The 26,180-nt window shown below is 42.9% G+C and overlaps 1 protein-coding gene across 1 annotated transcript; it reads left to right on the top strand.

The window, feature by feature from the left end:
• The first annotated feature begins 290 nt into the window (after nucleotides 1-290).
• Nucleotides 291-23,991, top strand: LOC118027192 (butyrophilin subfamily 1 member A1-like). Its single transcript, XM_035030416.1, has 5 exons — nucleotides 291-654; nucleotides 18,128-18,409; nucleotides 19,972-19,998; nucleotides 22,879-22,905; nucleotides 23,313-23,991. The coding sequence occupies exons 1-5, from the start codon at nucleotides 291-293 to the stop codon at nucleotides 23,981-23,983; spliced, it is 1,371 nt and encodes a 456-aa protein (XP_034886307.1). The 3' UTR covers nucleotides 23,984-23,991.
• Nucleotides 23,992-26,180: the final 2,189 nt, after the last annotated feature.

Raw genomic sequence — 26,180 nt, 5'->3', positions numbered from 1 at the left:
ACTGCTGAACCAGATGCTCTGGGGCTGGAGCCCAGCAGCCTGTGTTTCTCAAGGCTTCCTGGTGATTGTGATGCCTGTGGAAGGTTAGAGAGTCCTTCATGGAAGACCTGGAGCCAGGAGCACAGGCTGCTGAGGGAGTCTCTTTGACACTATTTCTGGGTCTCTAAGTTGTTAAAGCACAAACTTGCCCTGATTCAGAGTGGTCACAGCCGAGTCCCTCAGATCAGGGCCTCCCACCTGACAGTGTGTTCCCTGCCCCTGTCCTTCATCTCTCCAGCTTTCTCACTCCTATGTCTGTGTCCACAGAGGAGTTCGTGGTGATTGGCTCCTCGGACCCCACTGTGGCAGTGCTGGGTGGGAGCATCACGCTGCCATGTCGTGTGTTCCCGGCCATGAATGTGGAGAATATGGAGCTGCGGTGGTTCCGCTCAAATTTCACAGAAGCTGTGTTCATCTATCAAAACCAGCAGGAGCAGAGAGAGGAGCAGTTGCCCCAGTACACAGGGCGGACCTCACTGGTGAAGGAATTCCTCACGTGGGGGGAGGCCATCCTGCACATCCACAATGTCCAGGCTTTTGACGATGGCCTATATACCTGCTTCTTCAGAAAGGGAAGCTTCTATGAATCTGCCAATTTGGAACTGAAGGTGGCAGGTAGGTGGGTTGTTGATCTATATTTAGGGTGCTGTAGTATTGGAGTTGGGAACAAACTCAGGGCCAAGTAAATCAGCCCCTCATTTTACAGATTAGGGAAAAGAGGGTCTTCGCTTATTCATTAATTCAGAGTGAATATATAGAATCGCTACTAAGTGCCAGATCCCCTTCTGGGCACCTGGAGACATCACTGAACCAAAACACGAGCCCTGCCCTGCAGAGTTTTTTTTTTTCCTTTTGGTGGTTAATCTTTTTAAAAATTTATTATGTTATGTTAATCACCATACATTACATCATTAGTTTTAGATGTAGTGTTCCATGATTCATTGTTTGCGTATAACACCCAGTGCTCCATGCAGTACGTGCCCTCTTTAATACCCAACACCAGGCGAACCCACTCCCCACCAGCCTCCCCTCTAGAGCCCTCAGTTTGTTTCTCAGAGTCCATTGTCTCTCATGGTTCCTCTCCCCCTCTGATTTCCCCCCTTCATTTTTCCCTTCCTACTATCTTCTTCTTCTTCTTCTTTTTTTTTAATCATATAATGTATTTGTTTCAGAGGTACAGATCTGTGATTCAACAGACTTACACAATTCACACTGCTCACCATAGCACATACCCTCCCCAATGTCTATCACCCAGCCACCTCATCCCCCCCCCCACTCCAGTAACCCTCAGTTTGTTTCCTGAGATTAAGAATTCCTCATATCAGTGAGGTCATATGATACATGTCTTTCTCTGATTGACTTATTTCGCTCAGCATAATACCCTCCAGTCCATCCATGTCATTGCAAATGGCAAGATTTCATTCCTTTTGATGGCTGCATAATATTCCATTGTATATATATACATATATATACCACATCTTCTTTATCCATTCATCTGTCGATGGACATCTCGGCTCTTTCCACAGTTTGGCTATTGTGGACATTGCTGCTCTAAACATCGGGGTGCATGTCCCCCTCAGATCCCTCCATTTGTATCTTTGGGGTAAATACCCAGTAAGGCAATTGCTGGGTCATATGGTAGCTCTATTTTCAACTTTTTGAGGAACTTCCATACTGTTTTCCAGAGTGGCTGCACCAGCTTGCATTCCCACCAACAGTGGAGGAGGGTTCCCCTTTCTCTGCATCCCCCCCAACATCTGTCATTTCCTGACTTGTTAGTTTTCACCATTCTGACTGGTGTGAGGTGGTATCTCATTGAGGTTTTGATTTGGATTTCCCTGATGCCGAGCAATGTTGAGCACTTTTTCATGTGTCTGTTGGCCATTTGGATGTCTTCTTTGCAGAAATGTCTGTTCATGTCTTCTGCCCATTTCTTGATTGGATCATTTGTTCTTTGGGTGTTGAGTTTGATAAGTTCTTTATAGATTTTGGATACTAGCCCTTTATCTGATATGTCATTTGCAAATATCTTCTCCCATTCTGTCAGTTGTCTTTTGGTTTTGTTGACTGTTTCTTTTGCTGTGCAAAACATTTTTATCTGGATGAAGTCCCAATAGTTCATTTTTGCCCTTGCTTCCCTTACCTTTGATGATGTTTCTAGGAAGAAGTTGCTGCGGCTGAGGTTGAAGAGGTTGCTGCCTGTGTTCTCCTTTAGGATTTTGATGGACTCCTGTCTCACATTGAGGTCTTTCATCCGTTTTGAATCTATTTTTGTGTGTGGTGTAAGGAATGGTCCAGTTTCATTCTTCTGCATGTGGCTGTCCAATTTTCCCCACACAATTTGTTGAAGAGACTTTTTTCCATTGGATATTCTTTTCTGCTTTGTTGAAGATTAGTTGACTGTAGAGTTGAGGGTCCATTTCTGGGCTCTCTATTCTGTTCCATTGACCTATGTGTCTGTTTTTGTGCCAGTACCATACTGTCTTGAGGATTACAGCTTTGTAATAGAGTTTGAAGTCTGAAATTGTGATGCCACCAGCTTTGATTTCCTTTTTCAACATTCTTCTGGCTATGCAGGGTCTTTTCTGGTTCCGTACAAATTTTAGGATGATTTGTTCCATTTCTTTGAAAAAAGTGGATGGTATTTTGATAGGTATCACATTAAATGTGTAGATTGTTCTAGGCAGCACTGAAATCTTCACAATATTTGTTCTTCCAGTTCATGAGCATGGAACGTTTTTCCATTTCTTTGTGTCTTCCTCAATTTCTTTCATGAGTATTTTATAGTTTCTGAGTACAGTTTCTTTGCCTCTTTGGTTAGATTTATTCCTAGGTATCTTATGGTTTTGGGTACAATTGTAAATGGGATTGACTCCTTAATTTCTCTTTCTTCTGTCTTGTTGTTGGTGTATAGGAATGCCACTGATTTCTGTGCATTGATTTTATCCTGCCACGTTACTGAATCCCTGTATGAGTTCTAGCAGTTTTGGGATGGAGTCTTTTGGGTTTTCCACATAAAGTATCATATCATCTGCAAAGAGTGAGAGTTTGACTTTTTCTTTGCTGATTTGGATGCCCTTATCTCTTTTCGTTGTCTGTGGCTAGGACTTCTAATACTATGTTGAATAGCAGTGGTGATAGTGGACATCCCTGCGTGACCTTGAAGCCCAGGGATAAATCCCACTTGGTTGTGGTGAATAATACTTTTAATGTACAGTTGGATCCTATTGGCTAGTATTTTGGTGAGAATTTTTGCATCCATGTTCATCAAGGATATTGGTCTGTCATTCTCCTTTTTGATGGGGTCTTTGTCTGGTTTGGGATCAAGGTACTGGTGTTCTCATAAAACGAGTTTGGAAGTTTTCCTTCCATTTCTATTTTTTGGAACAGTTTCAGAAGAATAGGTATTAATTCTTCTTGAAATGTTTGGTAGAATTCCCCTGGGAAGCCATCTGGCCCTGGGCTTTTGTTTGTTGGGAGATTTTTGGTGACTGCTTCAATTTCCTTAGTGGTTATAGGTCTGTTCAAGTTTTTTATTTCTCCCTGATTCAGTTTTGGTAGTCAATACACCTCTAGGAATGCATCCATTTCTTCCAGATTATCTAATTTGCTGGCATACAGTTGCTCATAATATGTTCTTATAATTGTATTTCTTTGGTGTTGGTTGTGATCTCTCCTCTTTCATTCATGATTTTATTTATTTGAGTCATTTCTCTTTTCTTTTTGATAAGTCTGGCCAGGGGTTTATCAATCTTGTTAATTCTTTCAAAGAACCAACTCCTAGTTTTGTTGATGTGATATTCTTTTGGTTTCTATTTCACTGATTTCTGCTCTGATCTTTACTATTTCTCTTCACCTGCTGGGTTTAGGCTTTATTTGCTGTTTTTTCTGCAGCTCCTTTAGGTGTAGGGTTAGGTTGTGTATTTGAGACCTTTCTTGTTTCTTGAGAAAGGCTTGTATTGCTATATACTTTGCTCTTAGGACTGCCTTTGCTGTATTCCAAAGATTTTGAACAGTTGTGTTTTCATTTTCATTGGTTTCCATGAATCTTTTAAATTCTTCTTTAATTTCCTGGTTGACCCATTCATTCTTTAGTAGGATGCTCTTTAGCCTCCATGTATTTGAGTTCTTTCTGACTTTCCTCTTGTGATTGAGTTCTAGTTTCAAAGCATTGTGGTCTGAAAATAGGCAGGGAATGATCCCAATCTTTTGGTACCAGTTGAGACCTGATTTGTGACCTAGGATGTGATCTCTCCTGGAGAATGTTCCATGGGCACTAGAGAAGAATGTGTATTCCGTTGCTTTGGGATGGAATGTTCTGAATATGTCTGTGAAGTCCATTTGGTCCAGTGTGTCATTTAAAGTCTTTATTTCCTTGTTGATCTTTTGCTTAGATGATCTGTCCATTTCAGTGAGGGGGTGTTAAAGTCCCCCACTATTATTGTATTGTTGTTGATGTGTTTCTTTGCTTTTGTTATTAATTGCCTTATATAATTGGCTGCTCCCATGTTAGGGGCATAGATATTTACAATTGTTAGATCTTTTTGTTGGATAGACCCTTTAAGTAGGCTATAGTGTCCTTCCTCATCTCTTATTATAGTCTTGGTTTAAAATCTAATTTGTTTGATATAAGGGTTGCCACCCCAGCTTTCTTTTGATGTCCATTAGCAAGATAAATTGTTTTCTACCCCCTCACTTTAAATCTGAAGGTGTCTTTGGGTCTAAAATGAGTCTCTTACAGAACGTATGTTGATGGTTCTTGCTTTTTGATCCAATCTGATAGCTTGTATCTTTTGATTGGGGCATTTAGCCCATTTACATTCAGGGTAACTATTGAAAGATATGAATTTGGTGCCATTGTATTGCCTGTAAGGTGACTGTTACTGTATATTGTCTGTGTTCCTTTCCGGGCTATGTTACTTTTAGGCTCTCTCTTTGCTTAGAGGACCCCTTTCAAGATTTCTTGTAGGGCTGGTTTCGTGTTTGCAAATTCCTTTAGTTTTTGTTTGCCTGGAAACTTTTTATTTCTCCTTCTATTTTCAATGACAGCCTAGCTGGATATAGTATTCTTGGCTGCATATTTTTCTCATTTAGTGCTCTGAATATATCATGCCAGTCCTTTCTGGCCTGCCAGGTCTCTGTGGATAGGTCTGTTGTCAGTCTAATGTTTCTACCATCGTAGGTTACGTATCTCTTCTCCCAAGCTGCTTTCAGGATTTTCTCTTTGTCTCTGAGACTGGTAAGTTTTATAGATATCAGCGTGTTGACCTATTTTTATTGATTTTGAGGGGGTTCTCTGTGCCTCCTGGATTTTGATGCCTGTTTCCTTCCCCAAATTAGGGAAGTTCTCTGCTATAATTTGCTCCATTGTATCTTCTGCCCCTCTCTCTCTTCTTCTTCTGGGATCCCAATTATTCTAATATTGTTTCGTCTTACAGTATCACTTATCTCTCGAATTCTGCCCTCGTGATCCAGTAGTTGTTTATCTCTCTTTTTCTCAGCTTCTTTATTTCCCATCATTTGGTCTTCTATATCACTGATTCTCTCTTCTGCCTCATTTATCCTAGCACTTAGAGCCCCCATTTTTGATTGCACCTCATTAATAGCCTTTTTGATTTCAACTTGGTTAGATTTTAGTTCTTTTATTTCTCCAGAAAGGGTTTCTCTAATAACTTCCACGCTTTTTTCAAGCCCAGCTAGTATATTTAATATCGTCATTCTGAACTCTAGTTCTGTATCAATACAGACATTAGTATCTGTAACCTGGCAGTCGGTACGGCCTCTTGGCCTTTTTTTTGAGGTGATGTTTCCGTCTTGTCATTTTGTCCAGAGGAGAACAGATGAATGTGAGAACACAATGCTAACAGGGTAACAATGTCCCCAGAAAAATGTACACTAAACAAATCAGAAGAGACCTGAAACTGGGGGAAAAGAAAGGGAAAGAAAGAAAAAAGAAAAACAAACAAACAAAAAAACAGAATGTGATCAAATATGATCAGGCTGGTGCATAGATCAGTGCCACACACTAGATTTTGGGTGTATTTTGGTCTGTTAGAAGAAAGTGCCTCCCAAAATTTTAAAGAACGAAAAACTTACATATTTACAAAAATAAGGGTAAATATGATGAAGGGATGGGATATGACTGTAAAGATGAAAATTATAAAAGATTTTATAAAAGGAATTGATAAGATAAGTAGTTTGTTGAAAAAAGAAAGAAGAGGATTTAAAAAAAAAAGGGGAGAGAATGTGATCAGGCAGGAGACTAGAACAAAGCCATACACTAGAGATTTAAGGTATATTTCGATCTGTTAGAAGAAACTGTATCCCAAAATTTTAAAGAGGGAACAACTTATATATATACCAAATTAAGGTTAGCTACTATGAAAGGATAGAACATGACTCTAAAAATGAAATATAAAAAATAATTTTTATTTTATTTTTATTTTTAAAAATTTTATTATGTTATGTTAGTCACCACACAATACATCATTGGTTTTTGATGTGGTGATCCACGATCCACTGTTTTCGTATAACACCCAGTGCTCCGGGTAGTACATGCCCTCCTTAATACCCATCACGGGGCTAACCAATCCCCCCTCGCCCCTCCCGTCTAAAACCCTGTTTGTTTCTCAGAGTCCATAGTCTCTCATGGTTCATCTCTTCCTCCAATTCCCCCTCCCCATTTTTCCCTTCCTTCTCTGAATGTCCTCCATGTTATTCCTTATGTTCCACAAATAAGTGAAACCATATGATAATTGACTTTCTCTGCTTGACTTATTTCACTTAGCATAATCTCCTCCAGTCCCATCCATGTTGATGTAAAAGTTGGGTATTCATCTTTTCTGATGGCTGAGGAATATTCCATTGTATATATGGACCACATCTTCTTTATCCATTCATCTGTTGAAGGGCATCTCTGCTCTTTCCACAGTTTGGCTATTGCGGACATCGCTGCTATGAACATCAGGGTGCATATGGCCCTTCTTTTCACTACATCTGTGTCTTTGGGGTAAATACCCAGGAGTGCAATTGCTGGGTCATAGGGTACCTCTATTTTTAAAATTTTTAAGGCACCTCCACACTGTTTTCCAAAGTAGCTGTACCAACTTGCATTCCCACCAACAGTGTAAGAGGGTTCCCCTTTCTCCACAACCTCTCCAACATTTGTTGTTTCTTTCCCTGTCCATTTTTGCCATTCTAACTGGTGTAAGGTGGTATCTCAATGTGGTTTTGATTTGGATTTCCCTGATGGCTAATGACGATGAACATTTTTTCATGTGTCTGTTAGCCATTTGTATATCTTCTTCAGAGAAGTGTCTTTTAATATCTTCTGCCCATTTTTTGACTTGATTATTTGTTTTTTGGGTGTTGAGTTTGAGAAGTTCTTTATAGATCTTGGATACCAGCCCTTTATCTGTAGTGTCATTTGCAAATCTCTTCTCCCATCCTGTGGGTTGCCTCTTTGTTTTGTTGACTGTTTCCTTTGCTGTGCAGAAGCTTTTTATCTTGATGAAGTCCCAAAAGTTCATTTTTGCTTTTGTTTCACTAGCTTTTGGAGATGTATCTTGAAAGAAGTTGCTGTGGCCGATGTCAAAGAGGTTACTGCCTATGTTCTTCTCTAGGATTTTGATGGATTCCTATCTCACATTGAGGTCTTTCATCCACTTTGAGTTGATCTTTGTGAATGGTGTTAGAGAATGGTCGAGGTTCATTCTTCTGTATGTGGCTGTCCAATTTTCCCAGCACCATTTATTGAAGAGACTGTCTTTTTCCCATTGCATGTTTTTTCCTGCTTTGTCAAAGATTATTTGATCATAGAGTTGAGGGTCCATACCTGGGGTCTCTATTCTGTTCCATTGGTCTCTATGTCTGTTTTTGTCCCAGTACCATGCTGTCTTGGTGATCATGGCTTTGTCTTATAGCTTGAAATTGGGCAACGTGATGCTCCCAGGTTTGTTTTTCTTTTTCAACATTTCCTTGGCAATTCAGGGTCTTTTCCAATTCCATACAAATTTTAGGATTGTTTGTTCCAGCACTTTGAAAAATGTCATTGGAATTTTGATCGGGATGGCATTGAAGGTATAGATTGCTCTGGGTAGCATAGACATTTTAACAATGTTTATTCTTCTGATCCATGAGCATAAAATATTTTTCCATATTTTTCTGTCTTCTTCAATTTCTTTCATGAGTGTTCTGTAGTTCCTAGAGTATAGATCCTTTACCTCTTTGGTTAGGTTTATTCCGAGGTATCTTATGGTTTTTTTTTTTTTTTTAAAGATTTTATTTATTTATTCATGAGAGACAGAGAGAGAGAGAGAGGCAGAGGGAGAAGCAGGCTCCCAAGGAGCAGGGAGCCCGATGCAGGACTCGATCCCAGGACGCTGGGATCATGACCTGAGCCGAAGGCAGACGCTTAACCATCTGAGCCACCCAGGCGCCCTATCTTATGGTTTTTGGTGCTATTGTAAATGGAATCGTTTCTTTAATTTCTCTTTCTACAGTTGCGTTGCTAGTGTATAAGAAAGCAACTGATTTCTGTGCCTTGATTTTGTATCCTGCCACATTACTGAATTGCTGGATGAGTTAGTAATTTGGGGGTGGAGTCTTTTGGGTTTTCCACATAAAGTATCATGTCATCTGCAAAAAGAGAGAGTTTAACTTCTTTTTTATTTATTTATTTATTTATTTATTTATTTATTTATTTATTTGAGAGAGAGAGAGACAGCGTGAGAGGGAAGAGGGTCAGAGGGAGAAGCAGACCCCCTGCTGAGCAGGGAGCCCGATGCGGGACTCGATCCAGGGACTCCAGGATCATGACCTGAGCCGAAGGCAGTCGCTTAACCAACTGAGCCACCCAGGCGCCCCGAGTTTGACTTCTTCTTTGCCAATTTGAATACCTTTTATTTCTTTTTGTTGTCTGATTGCTGTTGCTAGGACTTCTAGTACTATTTGAACAACAGTGATGAGACTGGGCACCCTTGACGTGTTCCTGATCTTAAGGGAAAGGCTCTCAGCTTTTCCCCATTGAGGATGATATTTGCCGTGGGTTTTTCATAGATGGATTTTATGAACTTGAAGAATGTTCCCTCTATCCCTATACTCTGGAGAGTTTTAATCAGGAAAGGATGTTGTATTTTGTCAAATGCTTTTTCTGCATCAATTGAGAGGACCATATGGTTCCTCTCTCTCCTCTTATTAATGTGTTCTATCACATTGATTGATTTGTGAATGCTGAAGTACACTTGCATCCCGGGGATAAATCCCACTTGGTTGTGGTGGATGATCCTTTTAATGTATTGTTGGATCCTATTAGCTAGGATTTTGTTGAGGATTTTGGAATCCATATTCATCAGGGATATCGGTCTGAAATTTTCCTTTTTGATAGGGTCTTTGCCTCCTTTGGGGATTAAGGTAATGCTGGCCTCATAGAATGAGTTTGGAAGTTTTCCTTCTGTTTCTATTTTTTGAAACAGCTTCAGTAGAATAGGTATTGTTTCTTCTTTGAATGTTTGGTAGAATTCCCCAGGGAATTCATCAGGCCCTGGACTCTTGTTTTTTGGGAGGTTTTTGATCACTGTTTCAATCTCACTACTGGTTATTGGCCTATTCATGTTGTTAATTTCTTCCTGTTTCAGTCTTGACAGCTTGTAGGTTTCCAGGAAGGCATCCATATCATCCAGATTGCTCAGTTTATTGGCGTATAGTTGTTGATAATAATTTCTAATCATTGTTTTTACTTCCTTGGTGTTAGTCGTGATCTCTCCCCTTTCATTCATAATTTTATTAATTTGGGTGCTTTCTCTTTTCTTTTGGATAAGTCTGGCCAGGGGTTTATCGATCTTATTAATTCTTTCAAAGAACCAACTTCTAGTTTCGTTGATCTGATCTACTGTGTTTCTGGTTTCTAATTCATTGATTTCTGCTCTAATTTTAATTATTTCTCTTCTAGTGCGTGGCTTAGGCGTCGTTTGTTGCTTTTTCTCTAGTTCTTTAAGGTGTAGAGTTAGTTGGTGAATTCGGGATTTTTCTATTTTTTTGAGTGAGGCTTGGATGGCTATGTATTTCCCCCTTAGGACCGCCTTTGCAGTATCCCATAGGTTTTGGACCGATGTGTTTTCGTTCTCATTGATTTGCATGAATTGTTTAAGTTCTTCTTTGATTTGTTGGTTGACCCAAACATTCTTGAGCAGAGTGGTCTTTAGCTTCCAAGTGTTTGAATTTCTGCCAAATTTTTTCTTGTGATTGAGTTCCAGTTTTAGAGCATTGTGGTCTGAGAATATGCAGGGAATAATCTCAATCTTTTGGTATTGGTTGAGACCTGATTGTGACCCAGTATGTGGTCTATTCTGGAGAAAGTTCCATGTGCGCTCGAGAAGAATGAGTATTCTGTTGTTTTAGGGTAGAATGTTCTGTAAATATCTATGAGGTCCACCTGGTCCAATGTATCATTCAAAGCTCTTGTTTCCTTGTTGATTTTCTGCTTAGATGATCTGTCCATTGCTGAGAGTGGAGTATTGAGGTCTCCTACAATTAACGTGTTGTTATCAATATGACTCTTTATTTTGGTTAACAGAACTCTTATAATAACTCTTATAATAATAATAATAACTCTTTATTTGGTTATGCCCCCATGTTGGGGGCATAGATATTTACAATTGTTAGATCTTCTTGTTGGATAGACCCTTTGAGAATGATATAGTGTCCATCTGTGTCTCCAATTACAGACTTTAGTTTAAAATCTAATTTGTCTAATATCAGAATTCTACCCCAGCTTTCTTTTGAGGTCCGTTGACATGGAAGATGGATCTCTACCCCTTCTCTGTTAGTCTGGATGTATCTTTAGGTTCAAAATGAGTCTCTTGTAGGCAGCATATGGATGGGTCCTGTCTTTTTATCCAATCTGCAACCCTGTGCCATTTTATGGGAGCATTTAGGCCATTCATGTTGAGAGTGATTATTGAAACATATGAATTAATTGTCATCATGTTGCCTGTGAAGACGTTGTTTTTATAGATTGTCCCTGTAAATTTCTGTTGTATATCCCTCTTGGCGTCTTTCTCCTTTTATAGAACCCCCTTAATATTTCTTGCAGGGCTGTCTTAGTGGTCACATATTCTTTTAGTTCCTGCTGGTCTTGGAAGCTCTGCATCTCTCCATCCATTCTAAATGAAAGTCTTGCCAGATAAAGTATGCTTGGCTGCATGTTCTTCTCATTTAGTACCCTGAATGTGTCTTGCCAGACCTTTCTGTCTTGCCAGGTCTCTGAGGATAGGTCTGACGTTATTCTGATGTTCTTCCCTCTACGTAAGGAATCTCTTCCCCCTAACTGCCCTTAAGATGGTTTCCTTGGGGGGGGGGGACTGGGTGGCTCAGTTGGTTGGGCGACTGCCTTCGGCTCGGGTCATGATCTTGGAGTCCCGGGATTGAGTCCCGCATCGGGCTCCCTGCTCAGCGGGGAGTCTGCTTCTCCCTGTGACCCTCCCCACTCTCATGCTCTCTCTATCTCATTCTTTCTCTCAAATAAATAAATAAAATCTTAAAAAAAAAAGATGGTTTCCTTGGTTCTAAGATTTGCAAGTTTTAGTATTACATGCTGGGGTGTTGGCCTGTTTTCCTTGATCTTGGGAGGGGTCCTCTCTGCCTCTAGGACACGAATGTTTGTTTCATTCCCCAGATTAAAGAAGTTCTCAGCTATGATTTGCTCAAATGTATCTTCTAGTCCTCTCTCTCTCTCCACTCCCTCTGGGATTCCAATTATTCTGACATTGGAATGCTTCATGATGTCACTTATTTCTCTGATTCTATTTTCATGGATTCTGAGTTGTTTTTCCTTGGCCTCCTCTTTCCCCTTTTTATCTATTATCATGTCTTCCAGGTCGCTTATTCTCTCTTCTGCCTCAGTTACCCTAGCTGTTAGAGTATCTAGATTGGATTGGATCTCATTGATAGCATTTTTAAGTTCTGCCAATTCACGTTTTATTTCTGCCCTTAGAGACTCTATGTTGCCATTAATTGACTTCTCCATTCTAGCCATTGTCTTCATAATTGTTAGCCTGAATTCCATCCGACATCTTGGTTATATCTGCATCCATTTGTAAATCTGTAGCATAAGTCATAATCTCTGAGTCTTTTCTATTTTGGGGGCTCCTCCTCGAAGTCATTCTGTTGATCGGTGTTTGAGGGAATGTATAGAGTCCAAATTATTGACCAGAACCCAAGCAAGATGCACCTGTTTTCTTGGGACCTTAGGGTTGCTGGCCTCTTGTTTTCCTAGCCTGTCTTCTGCAGGAGGGGCCTGCCCCACTGTTACTCAGGCAACCCTGTTTGGGTGGAGTTGCCCTGCGCCCCTGTGGTGGGGATGGGCTCACCCGGAATCAGTTTTTGGGGTTTTTGTTCTCTGGCGGCTTTCCCTGGTGGCTTTCCACGTCTCTTCCACAAGTCAGAGCAGAAGATACTGTTTCCAACCCTCTGTCTCAGACCAGAGAGATTGCAGTCTATTCTTCAGTGAGCTCTCCAGGCCACACTGTCTCCGTTTCTGTCCGTGCTGCTATAAACTGCAGCATCCTGGGTTGTGCGCCCCTCTGCAGTGCTCCCAGTCCTGCCTCCACGTCAGGGCCCATCTCTGCCCTTTGTGCTTCTAAAACTGCCAGCCACTCCCAGTTTGCGTGCAGGACCCTGCCGCTCTGGGTTTCTGCCCCGGGGGCTGCAGTTCGCAGGCGCGACCCCACCACTCCGGGTTTCTGTCCGGGGGCTGCAGTTTGCCCGGCACGACCTCACCGCTCAGGGTTTCCGCTCCGGGAGCTGTCTAGAGTCCTTTCCCCACCGCTACTGGTCTGAAAGTCTGTGCCCGTCCCCAGCGCGCAAGGCTGTCAGTCACTGGCAGTGTAGGATCCCCATGACCAGGCACCCTCCTGCTGCCATTTATCCTCCAATATCTGCCCGCGGAATCACGGCTCCCCTCTTTGTACCTCAAAACCAACTGCCTGCGATATTCTGTTTGTAGAGATCCAGATCTTCTTACATCTCAGGCTGGTTTCGTGGGTGCTCAGAGTGGTCTGGTAGATATCCAGCTCAATTCCGGGGACCGGTTGAAATAGAGTCCCCTACTCCTCCACCATCTTTCCCCCTTCTCCAAAAAATAGTTTTTAAAAAACCGTTTGATAAGATGTTGGTTGAAAAGGGAAAAAGAAAAATTAAAAAAAAAAGTAAAAGAAAGTTAAAAAAAATTAACTTTGAAAGACTAAAGAATCTTGGGGAAAAAGCCATGAATTCTATGTGGATTATTCCCCTAGCGCTGGAGTTCTGCCATTCTCATTGATCAGTAAACTTGGTCTTGGCCGGCTGTTCTTGCTGATCTTCTGGGGGAGGGGCCTGTTGCCGTGGTTCCCAAATGTCTTTGCAGGAGGTGGAATTGCCCTGCCCTTGCCAGGCGGGGCTAAGTAATCTGCTTGGGTTTGCTCTTGGGAGCTTTTGTTCCCTACAAGCTTTCCGTACAGCTTTGGAGGCCGAGAGTGAAAATGGTGGCCTCCCAATCTCTGCCCCGGAGGAGCCGAAAACTTGGAGCCCACTCCTCAGTGAGCCCCCAGAGAAAAGCAATCACTCCCGTCTCTCCGGTCTCCGGCCACACTCCATGCTCATCCAGCCTGTGACCGAGTATTTCTATCTCTGGCACCCGACCCCATGTGGAGTTTCCAAACCCAGCAGATCCCTGCGGTGCGCTCCTGTGCCGCTCCTCCTGGGGGAGGAAGGGGAGTCTCCCCGGATCTGCCACTTGTTGGGTCCCTGCTGGAGGAGCAGTGGCCCGACTGTGGCGCGAATCATGGTTTATGGCAACCCCAAGCTGAGAGCCCGCGCCTTGGCTCCGTCTCTGCAGCCAGCTTCTCTGCTCCGATATCTGGGAGCTCTGCCGCACTCAGGCACCCCCAGTCTTTGTGTGACCCCCAAGGGCCCTGAGACCACACTGTCCCACAAGGGTTCCACCCCCTGCTTAGCCACTGGAGCGACATCCCTCAGCAGAGCCGACTTTTAAAAGTTCCGATTTTGTGCTCCGCTCTTTATCACTTGTCGGTAACGGCTGATGGAGGCCCCCTCCCCCACCATCTATCTTCCCGAATATCATCTTGGATTCACTTCTCCTCACATCCTACCTTCCAGAAAGTGGTCGCTTTTCTGTTCAGAGAGTTGCTGCTATTCTTTTCTTTGATCTCCTGTTGAGTTCATAGGTGTTCAGAATGGTTTGATCCCTATCCAGCTGAATTCCTGGGACCAGACAAAATTTAGGTCTCCTGCTCCTCCGACATCTTGCTCCTCCCAGACCAGAGTTTATTTTCTAAAAGCAATAAAGATGTAAACAGATGGGTTATAGAGGATGTTAGATGGTGGTGAGTAGGCATTGAGAGAAGTGGCTATCTGGGGGTGAGAGTTCTAAGCAGAATACACATGTGAAGTAACTGAGGGAGGAGTGTGGCAGGTGTGTTTGGGCACACAGGGAGGCCACATGATTGGTGAGAGAGGTGAATGGTAGGGTGGTGAGAGGTGAGAATCCTGGAATACACAGGTTTTCCTGGACCAGGTCCACAGAGAAGAGATTGATCAGGAAAAGTTCATGAGTAGCACACACTTGAGCAGGTACTTGGGATCACCAGACTTCCAAAGGGCCTTTCTGGTTTGTGGTCTGGACCATGAGGGGCACAGAGAACATGGTGATTGTGATTATGAACAGTTAACCAAATAGTCCTGGGGCTAGAATGTGTGTACCCAGGGGGGTATAAGAGTGGAAATTGGGGAGAAATGGACAGCTGCTTTGTGGTGTAGAGGCAGATGGGAGAGTATAGAAGGCTTTTTGTGCTGTGTGACGGAGTTTGGATGTAGAGGTGAGGAAATTTTAAACAGAATGGTGTCGGGTGGGGGGTTTGCTTTGACAGTGTGAGGGAGGATGGCTGGAAGGAGAGGAGACTGAAGGCATGAATGTAGTTACACAGAGGAAGTTTGGCTGTCTGACTTCATGTGGGGGCTGTGAGATGGGAGACATTTGGCTTCAGAGAGGTTTGGAAACTAGACACAAATGAGTCAGTAGATTTGGGGACAGTGTGAAGGGGGAAGTGGGGACTACAGAGAGTCCTAGGGTTTCTCTTTTGCCATTTGTTTAATTGTAGTAGAAATATTGATAATTATATGTTATTTCCCAGTTGTCATGATGCTGTGTAACACACCATAAGAAATCTCAGTGGCATATAGCCGTTTATTTAATTTGGGCATTAAAGGAATTTAGCTAATCTAGGCTATATTTGGCTACTCTTCTTTTTTTCTTCATTTTTCCAGTTTTATTTTTTTACTTCAATTAGCTAACATATAGCACATCATTAATTGCAGATGTAGAGTTCAATAATTCATCAATTGCAAATAACACCCAGTGATCATGTAGTTGGCTACTCTTTTTTTTTTAAATTAAATTAAAATTTTTTGTTAGTCACCATACATCATTAGTTTTTGATGTAGTGATCCACAATTCATTGTTTTTGTATAACACCCAGTGCTCCATGCAGTACGTGCCCTCCTTAATACCCATCACTGGGCTAACCCATCCCCTCACTCCCCTCCCCTCTAAAACTCTCAGTTTGTTTCTCAGAGTCCATAGTCTCTCATGGTTCATCTCTCCTTCTGGTTCCCCCCCACCTTCATTTTTCCCTTCCTTCTCCTAATGTCCTCCATGCTATTTCTTATGTTATGTTGTTAGTCATGATATACAGTACATCATTAGTTTTGATGTAGTATTTGATGATTCATTATTTGCATATAAAAAAACACCCAGTGCTCATCACAACACATGCTCTCCTTAATACCCATCACTGGGCTACCCCATCTTCCCACCCCCTCCCCTCTGAAACCCTCAGATTGTTTCCTGGAGTCCATAGTCTCTCATGGTTTGTCTCCACCTCTGATTCCCCCCCTTCAGTTTTCTCTTCCTTCCCCTAATGTCTCCGTGCTATTCCTTATGTTCCAAATATGTGTGAAACTATATGATAATTGACTTTATCTGCTTGACTTATTTCACTTAGCAAAATCCCCTCCAGTTCCATCCATGTCAATGTAAATGGTGAGTATTCATCCTTTCTGATGGCTGAGTAATATTCCATTGTATATATGAACCACATCTTTATACATTCATCTGTTGAAGGGCATCTTGGCTCCTTCCACAGTTTGGCTATTGTGGACATTGCTGCTATGAACATTGGGATGCACGTGCCCCTTCTTTTCACAACATCTGTATCTTTGGGGTAAATACCCAGTAGTGCAATTGCTGGGGCATAGGGTGGCTCTATTTTTAATGTCTTGAGGAACCTCTATACTGTTTTCCAAAGTGGCTGTACCACCTTGCAATCCCACCAACAGTGTAAGAGGGTTACCCTTTCTGCACATCCTTGCCAACATTTGTTGTTTCTTGCCTTGCTAATTTTTGTTATTCTAACTGGTGTAAGGTGGTATCTCAATGGGTTTTGATTTGAATTTCCCTGATGGCTAAAGATGTTGAACATTTTTTTCATGTGTCTGTTAGCCATTGGTAGCAGTATTTGGCTACTCTTAACTGGGTTTGCTCATGCATCTTTGGTCATGTTGGGAAAATACAATTAAAAATAAATAGCTGAGAAATCGTCTTCACAAAAATAGCAGGAAAGAAAACTCTTTTATTATAGAATTAGATTTACCATAATGTGATGTGTATCATAGACAATCTTTGAAGAGATGCAAAGACAAAGAAGATCACCCTTTTTCATAGCCATGCAGACACAAATGAACACACGTGTTCTCAGGGTACCGTTACTAGCTCTCAAGTAAGTGGACATGACAGCACCAACTGTCACAAACAGATCACCCTAGATTTATTTGGTAATTGGGTGACAATACATGTTAGCTAATTGGCTTCATCCTGAAAAAAATGCATTTTCAGTCTTCATGACAGGAGGTGGTCTTACACGTGGATCCTGGTGCCCACTCAGGTTAGGCTCCTACCCTGGCACAGGAAGGGGGAGAGAGGTGTGCTGTCTTCCTTGGTGTGAGCAGTTCAAAGAGAGGGTTCCCAGGTCCTTGGGAAAGACACTCCTGGATCACAAAGCTGGCTAAGGGCCTATCTGTGTTTTTCAATGGACTTATATACATTTCAAAGAGGGAAGAAAGCACCCACAACCACAAGTTTCCTCAAGTAAATGCTATAAGAAAAGGATGGGAAGGGGCTCTCTTTCCTTATTTTCAACAGGGACAATAAGCCCCTTACTTTTAATATATTTTGTGCTAACAGTAGACCTTGGCTTGGTTTGCTCACAGAGCTGTTGTTCATCTGGCTGTTGGCTGGTCTAGGACAGCTGCAGCTGGAAAGGCTGCGCTAGCCTGAGCATGCCCCTCCCGTGGCAGAGGGTGAGGCAATGGTACAAGCAGTTTCCAACCTCCACTAGAGTCACATTTCCTGAACTAACAGTGGCTGAGTCAAGTCACGGGATGGAGCCCAGAAGCAGAGTGTGAAGTCACTAAGAATATGTGGCAGAGGGCGAGCTGGATGTAAAGAAGGCCGAAGGATTTGGGAATATTTTCATCATCAGCCTATCACAGATGGGGCCAAACATGAATTAGTTCAGGATTTGAGTTTGAAACATCTGTGAGCAATCCTGGCAGGGCTAACCCGGGGATGTGGATATTAGGGAAGGAGCTCAGGAGGTAGGTAGGGTTGTTGAAGGTGGAAGTGATGTACCAAGTGGCAGTGTGTGTGCAAGCAGATGCCCTGGAGAGCGTGTGAGGTGAGAAGAGCAGAGAAGGATGGATCCTGAGACCAAATTCCTCTTTCTGTCACTCTGGGGGATGGATTTCCCACCCTCATGGTTGGGGAGAAGGGTCCTGCCCTCTGTATGTGCTCAGGTCCCCATGCTCCTTCCTTCTATTTTCTGTGGCAGGACCCCTGTTTTGCTCCCTGCTGTGTTCACTCCTCAATGAGGCCTCCAGAAAGCAATGTTGCCCTTGGAGTTGTGCATGGGAAGGCTCTGCTTGCATCCCTGGGCTCTGGGTGGCCTCCCTGTGCTCTCTAGCTTCTCTCTTGCAGGTGTGGGCTCTGCCCCTCAAGTGCACATCACAGGGCCAGAGGAGGACGGGGTCCGAGTGGTGTGTAAGGCATCGGGGTGGTTCCCAAAGCCCCAGGTGCAGTGGAGAGCCCTCAGTGAAGAGAAGTTCCTGATGTTCTCTGAGACCCATGTCCAAAATGCTGAAGGGCTGTTCAGTGTGGAGGCTGCTCTGGTGGTGAAACACAGGTCTTCAAGGAATGTGACCTGCTCCCTCCTCAACCCAATCCTGAGCCAGGAGAAGGCGATGGCCATTTTCATCCCAGGTCAGTGCTGTTTCCCTCTCCCAGTAGGACCATAGGGAGGGGGTGGGAGTCCCTGGGTGTGCTGGGTGGGCTGTCCTGGGCTGTGACCCTGACTGTGTGTTTGACCGGACACAGAGGACTTCTTTCCCCGGACTTCTCCCTGGATGTCAGCTTTCGTGGCGATCCTGACCTTGCTGATGCTCTTACTCCTTGGGACTGCCTACTACACCAAGAGAGAACATACTGCAAAGTGCCAGGAGATGCAGGAATGGGAGAAACTCCACAGGGAAAAGGAGGAGGACCAGTGGGCAAAGGAGGAGGCACTGAAGGCCAGAGGTAAGGCAGGACAGTGGCCAAGGCCTGTGAGTGTGGCAGCTGGTGCAGAGGAAAAGTGGACAGAGGACCCTTGCCCTGGACTGGGTGGCTGACGAGGTCCAGAGAGGACAGCTGGAGCTGTGGAGGCTCAATGGATCTAGGGTATAACTTCTAGGGTACTGAGATGAGCATTTGTGGGTTTGTCAGGTGCAATCTTTGCTGTTCTTAGACATGGGAGTTCATGTTTACTTCTCACTCTCTTTCAGATGAACTCCAAGCGGATCTTGGTAAGTTCTGCTTTTCCTCTAGAACTTTCTGTGTCTTCTTTGTAGGAGAGGTTCTGGTTCTTAGCTCACCTGTTTCCTGTGTTGCCTTTCAGACTGGAGGAAATCTGTTTACCTGGCTGGTGAGTGACTGTCCAGATGTCCTTGGGTCTCTTGTTCCACCTAAGTCAAGGTGTCCCCTCTCCTTGTTTCAGGCAGGGACTGAGGACCCTTCCCTGGGGCAGAAGTGGAAGCTGGTGGGAAGCAGAACCCTGTTCCTTGAGCTTTCCTCAATCTGGGCCACTGTTTCCCACCCAGTGCTTGAGAACCTGAGGGTGATGGTGGTCCCTGGAGTCTGTCGTGCGTCTTGGGTTTATTCCAGTGCTGACCTACCTGCCATATTGCTAACTTTTTAGCCTTCAGTGCAACTAGTTCTGTCAGCACTTGGAATCCAAAAGCCAGCTGCTCTGAGATTTTAGTAAAGGAACTATATAAATTAATGTGGTCATTAAGGTTAGGAGTGTGACCTCAGCTATATAATACCAACTAGGGAGAGTGTGTTCTCTCCAGTTTCTGGAAGTTGTGATCACAAACTGATGGGTAGAGGTCTGGACAGACTATGTGTGAGAATGTGGTGGAATGAGCTGTCAATGCCGCCAAATAGCGATTGTGTTATCTCAGAAAGATTGGCCACTTTTACCCTAGAGTTCATCTCAAATCCCTGCCTGAAATCATCTCTCCTTTTGGGTTATTTCTCAAATATCTCTATGCTCAAAATCACTGGATGTAGTAATGATTTTTTTACAATTATGGAATTTTACATATTTAATCCCTATAAAATTTTCATACAATGTATATCAGCACATGGCAGAAGGTCTTCTCTCCAGCCTCTCCCCACTCTGCAGCTAGTGCCACCTATATTCCAGAGGGCAGGCAAAGGTCAGTAGATCAATGCTGAGCAGGCTTGTTCTGACTCAGGTCTCACCAGGGTGTGTTCCTTTTCAGCCTGGAGCAAGGCACAGCTGTATGCAGGTACGTTACTCAGTTTCCTGTTACCTTACCTCCCCTGGCTCAATTCAGCCCCCTTCTATGTCATGGACCCCACACCAGGATGGGGCTGGTGTTCATGCTCCCCTTGCCACTTTTGTCTTCTTCCTCTGAAGACTGCAAGGACTGTCCTTATGAACACAGATCAGCCTCCATTCTGACCCATCCTCTACTGCAGGTCATTGTTAGGGTTAGTAACACTGAACTCTGAACATACTTTGTTCAACTCATAATTTTAATTGGTGCTTTGACAACAGAGAAGTCATTTATAAGAAGAGTTTGGAACAGTGTAGTGACTGTATAATTCAGAAACTGTTGTTTGTAGAGGTTTCAGAAATCAAGCTTTCCTGCTTAGGACTCAGGTTTTCCTAAGTGGATCTCTGGTTCTGAATCCATTTTACCCTGAAATTCCTACTTTTTTGGCTGTGGTTTTGGTTTTCCTGTTTCTTGCAGACCTCTGGTGTGTTGGTCTTCATTTTGCTTCCTCATGCTCTGACTCCCTGTCCAAACTGAGTTTCTTCCTTTAAACATGCTTAGTTGCTGAGGAATTATATACTTTAGAGCAGGTGTTCTGAATCTGAGATCCAGAGCCACCAGGATATTTATGGATTCCTGGGGGTGGGGTCTGTGAGCCACCTGCAATTATATACAATATCTTTTGTATATTTTTGTGTAACAAGAGCAATAACATATATATTATAATCATATATTATTTAATATTTATTGTATATTAAACATTTAACATGATTTATGATATGTATGTATTTTTAAAAACAGCTACTAATAATTTTTCACAAGTATTATCCTTCCTTTTAGGAGAACATTGCACTTACCTGATGGGCTTGAACTTGTTCGGGTTTATTAGAGGCAATGCGTGAAGATTGCAAAAGGAGAAACCTAGAGGAATTAAAATTCTTTACCAGAAAAAGTGAGGTTCAAATCAGGAAAGAAAAAATGTGTTAGGAGAAGAGCAGGGGATGAGAAGGAAAGTAGAGAGCCTGAGATTCCTTTGGAGAGATTTTGGGCAGATAAGTGGTAGAAGAGAGACCACAAATCATAGCCATGGTGGTTTGAGTGGGACATACACAGAGGGTGTGCAAGTTATTTGCATGTATGAAAAGTAATAAACTCCTGACACCTGTTTGAGAGATTTCTGAAAGGAAATCTTTATATTTGTTTTAAGCAGTTTGGAAGTAATCATGTAACCAAGTTTACCTCTGATAATGAGATCATCTTGATCTTCTAGCAGCATTGGGATGGAAGTGTGGTGTGGGGGATCCTAAAGCAATGAAAAGTTATCCAGGGGATCCTTAGCACTGGGAGGAGTTAAGAGTCTGTACCCTTTGAACCTGTGTAATATGTGATTTTTCTTTTTGGCTGTTTCTTTTTATGATCAGGGATATAGACTGTGAGAGCAGAGAAGGGGAAGCCAGAGGTGAAGAAGGCCAAGGGTCCAGATGTGTGAGGCTCCTTAGAGAGCCTCAGTGATTATTGGGATTTATGTGAAAAATGGTGATGAAATAATCATCTTTAGCATCTCCCCCTTCTTTGCTGAATTGATGTGCATGATTTATTTTATTTATTATTTATTCATTATTTTAAAAAATATTTTTATTATGTTAGTCACCATACAGTGCATCATTAGTTTTGATGTAATGTTCAATGATTCATTATTTGCATATAAAACCCAGTGCTCATTACAACACGTGCTCTCCTTAATACCCATCACCACGCTACCCCATCCCCCCACCCCCTCCCCTCTGAAACCCTCAGATTTTTTCCTGGAGTCCATAGTCTCTCATGGTTCGTCTCCACTTCTGATTTCCCCCCCTTCAGTTTTCCCTTCCTTTCCCTGATGTCTTCTGTGCTATTCCTTATGTTCCAAATATGTGTGAAACTATATGATAATTGACTTTCTCTGCTTGACGTATTTCACTTAGCATAATCCCCTCCAGTTCCATTCATGTCGATATAAATGGTGGGTATTCATCCTTTCTGGTGGCTGAGTAATATTCCATTGTATATATGGACCACATCTTCTTTATCCATTCATCTGTTGAGCGTATCTTGGCTCCTTCCACAGTTTGGCTATTTTTTTTAATTAAAAAAAAAGATTTTAGGGGCACCTGGGTGGCTCAGTTGGTTAAGCAGCTGCCTTTGGGTCAGGTCATGATCCCAGGCTCCTGGGATCAAGCCCCACATCGGAGCCTGCTTCTCCTTCTTCTCCCTGTTCTTGCTCTCTCTCCCTATCTCTGTCTCTCTCTCAAATAAATAAAATCTTAAGAAAATATTTTATTTATTTATTTAAGAGCCATTGGAGTGGGTGGAGGGGCAGCAGGAGATAGAGAATCTGAAGCAGATTCCATGCTGAGTGTGGAGCCTGAAGGGGGGCTGGATCCAACCACCCTGAGATCATGACCTGAGCCAAAATCAAGAGCCAGATGCTTCACTGACTGAGCCATCCAGATGCCACTAGAGTGCATGTGTTTTAAAGTATGCCTTGTGTACTAGAATTTTGATCTCCCCCCATTCTTTTCAAGAAAACCTAGCTTTCATGATGGATATGTGGCTAGGGATTGAGAAAACATAATTTGAAATTGAAATCTGGGCATAGATTCTTCTTTTCAAGTTGTTATCCAGCCACTCAGTGGTGTGAAGCTTTATGGCTTGGCTTTCATGGGAAGGCTGTAGCATGATTGCTGTGTGTGTGTCTGTGTGTATGTAAGAAATAAATGCATCAGGGCATGTTTCCAAAAGATATTTCCCTGTAACTCTTGCATCACTGTATTTCAGAAGAATAGATATAGACACCAATGTGTTCAGATTTCTCAAAGCCTTAACATGAAACATGTGGTTCTTTTGTAGATTGGCGGAAGGAGAAGTTCCAGCCCTGTGAGTTACTTTGAGTTCTTTCTGGGTCCCCCCATGGCTGCTGACATCTCCTCAGCCTGCTGTGGTGACACAGATGCTGGTCCCACCAATGGTGGTGGGTTCAGATGGGGCGGTGAAAGTCATATAGCTTGGATTGGTGGGGGTGGATGATAGCAGATGTTAAAGAGATACCCTTCAGTGTTGGAGTTCAGTCTGCTCCTCAAATGCCTGTGACATATTAAATCCCCAGATCAGTCTTTTGGTTACTTCTCCTGATTGGAAAGGTCTACACTTGAGTCACAAGACTCTCATCTCAGGAGGCTTAGCCCTGCCCACATGCATCTAGATGTCTGGGAGAGGGGGTCGTTGATGTGTGCCTTGTTATGTATCAAGGGGAGACCTCAAATGATTGGCAACTCTCTCTGCAGTGTCTGTTACTCTGGATCCAGAGTCTGCACATCCAAACCTTGCTGTTTCTGATGAAAAGTCTACTGTGACCTGGAAGAATACAACTAAGGACCCTGGAAAACACTGTAGCATCTTAGGTCGGGAGGGCATCACATCAGGACGCTGTTATTGGGTGGTGGAGATCAGGAATGGAGACAGAAGTGAGTGGTCTCTGGGTGTCTGTAGAGGAGATGTGGAGAGGACATACTGGTACCAAGAGAGCCCAGAAAGGGGGTTCTGGGCTGTGGGACAATATTTGCAATATTATTGTGTATATTCCAACTTTGTGATTCCGCTATCCTGTAGGCAAGTTCCCCACAGGGTTGGGGTTTTCTTGGACCTCAAGGAAGGGGATGTCTCCTTCTACAACATGACTGATGGCTCCCACATGTTCTCCTTCCCTCTAGCTTCCTCCTCTGGGGCTCTGTTTCCATATTTCATGTTGAGGTCAGGAGATGTGTCCTTGACCATCTGCTCTGTAGTGGGTGGCCCTGCAGAGACCCCAGTGCCCCTTAACAATCTTCCTTCTTCTTTGGAGGAGCCTGTGAGCCTCTCAGGGGTGGGGTTCAACTCAGTCTCTGGTGTTGATGGTGCTCTCCCTGGGGCTGAATGTCCATTACTCCCCTGCAGCCCTGAGGCTATGTCCCCATAGAGCCCCAACACTGTCCCAGACTCCTCATGGTGGCTCTTCCTGGAGCTGCAGACTCCCTAGGGCAAAAGCCTCTGGGCTTAGCCCTGGATGACCTGGTGTCTTGCCTTCCTGCTCTGGATGCAGACTTCCTGGGGTGTGGTTATGAGAATAGTCAGTTCACGCCTTATGCTCAGGTGAGAAGTTAAAAGTTGACTGTTGTCTGTGCTGGTTTGGAGTAGGCTGAATTTTACTATTGGAAGTCATGTTTCTTTTGGTAATGAAAATTATTTCATGGAGTCTTTATATTGTTTGGATATGAAAGGAGATGAGGGCTGAATGACTCTGCAGGATTACATGGTGTTTGTTTTATCTAGCTTGAGTTGTGCAGATGAACCCAGAGGCTACAGGTGGGTCATCAGCTCTATTTTGGGAAATCTACACTCTGACCAGAGACAGTGGCCATCCAAAAATTTCTGGAGAAATGAATGGTGGATGGACTTTAAGAAGAGATGAGTCTAATATTCTATTGTATACAGTTCCTATTCTGCAATGGATGAAACACACTTATCATATCGTAGTAAATTTCTGTTATTTGAAAAACTAATGCTGTGTTAAATCAGGGAATTAAGGATGAGGATCTGGGTTCCCCTTTTGTGTCAACACCAGCTGGAAAGAACAGAATTGCTACCAGAACAAAGATGTGAATGGTGAAGAGAGTTTTCAGATGCCCAGTGAATTGAAGAAAGCATTGATCATGAGCACAGTTCCAGGATCTATGTACTGCCTCTCAGTACTTCCAAGTCCAATGAATAAGGTATCAATCACAGAAAATAAAAAGACACCAGACTATTTAGGACTCAGACCTTCAGGCATGAAGGTGTATTCACTCCACAGGTAGAGAATTCTGACCTGCTGTGCTTCTGGGAGAGATGAGAAGACACAGAATTGGAAATGGAAGAAGGAAGTCACAGATATCAGTTCCTGCCTGTGACCAGGCAGAGAAAAAGGACAATAGTAGCTTTGCATATTTTGTCATATAGATGTGTTTATTTGTATTTATGATCTATTTTCTTCCTCTCTCTTCTAACCCTTATGATTTTATTCAAGTTGTTGATGGTTATATTTAAAATAGAGCCTCTATAGGAAACCAGCAAAATTCTAGAGGAGAACACAGGCAGAATAGTCTTTGACCTTGGCCACAGCAACCTGGTACTAGACATGTCTCAGAAGCAAGGGGAACAAAAGCAAAAATGAACTATTGGGACTTCACCCAGATAAAAAGTTTTTGGCACAGCAAAGGAAACAATCAACAAGACTAAAAAGCAGGGTACAGAATGGGAGAAGCTATTTGGAAATGATATACTTGCTAAAGGGTCTTATCCAAAATCTATAAAGAACACATTAAACTCAACAACCACAAACCAAATAATCCAGTTAAGAAATGGGTAGAAGTTAGACACTTTTTTCAAAAAGACATCCAGATGGCTAACAGAAACATGAAAAGGTGCTCAACATCATTCACATCAGGGAAATACAAATCAAAACCACAATGAGATACCACCTCACATAGTTCAGAATGGCTAAAATTAATGACACCAGAGACAATAGGTGTTGGTGAGGATGTGCAGGAAGGTGAATCCTCTTGCATTGTTTGGTGGGAATGCAAACTGGTGCAGCCACTCTGGAGAAAAGTATGGTAGTTCCAAAAAAGCTAAAAATGGATCTACCGCATGATCCAGCAATTACACTACTAGGTATTTACCCAAAGCATACAGAAATACACATTTGAAGGAGTACACGCACACCGATGTTTATAGCAGCATTATCAACAGTGGCCAAACTATGAGAAGAGCCCAAATGCCCTTGGAATGTTGAATGAATTAAAAAAAAAAGTGGTATACACACACACACACACACACACACAATGGAATACTATTCAGCCATCCAAAAGAATGAAACCCTGCTTTTTGCAATGACATGGATGGAGGTAGAGTGTATTATGCTAATTAAAAGAAGGCAGTCAGAGAAAGACAAATTCCATATGATTTCACTCATATGTGGAATGTAAGAAACAAAACGGGTGAACATTCGGAAGGGGTAAAAGAGAGAGGGAAACAAATGATGACAGACTTTTTTTGTTAAAGATTTCATCTATTTGACAGAGAGAGAGACACACACAGAGAGAGAGACAGAGAACACGAGCGGAGTGGAGAGGGGC

The sequence above is a fragment of the Mirounga leonina genome, unplaced genomic scaffold, assembly GCF_011800145.1.
Source record: "Mirounga leonina isolate KUSES-001 unplaced genomic scaffold, KU_Mleo_1.0 Mir_366, whole genome shotgun sequence".
NCBI classification, from domain to species: Eukaryota; Metazoa; Chordata; class Mammalia; order Carnivora; family Phocidae; genus Mirounga; species Mirounga leonina.
The sequence above is the reverse complement of the archived record's forward strand: the minus strand, read 5'-3'. Positions and strand labels throughout refer to the sequence as shown.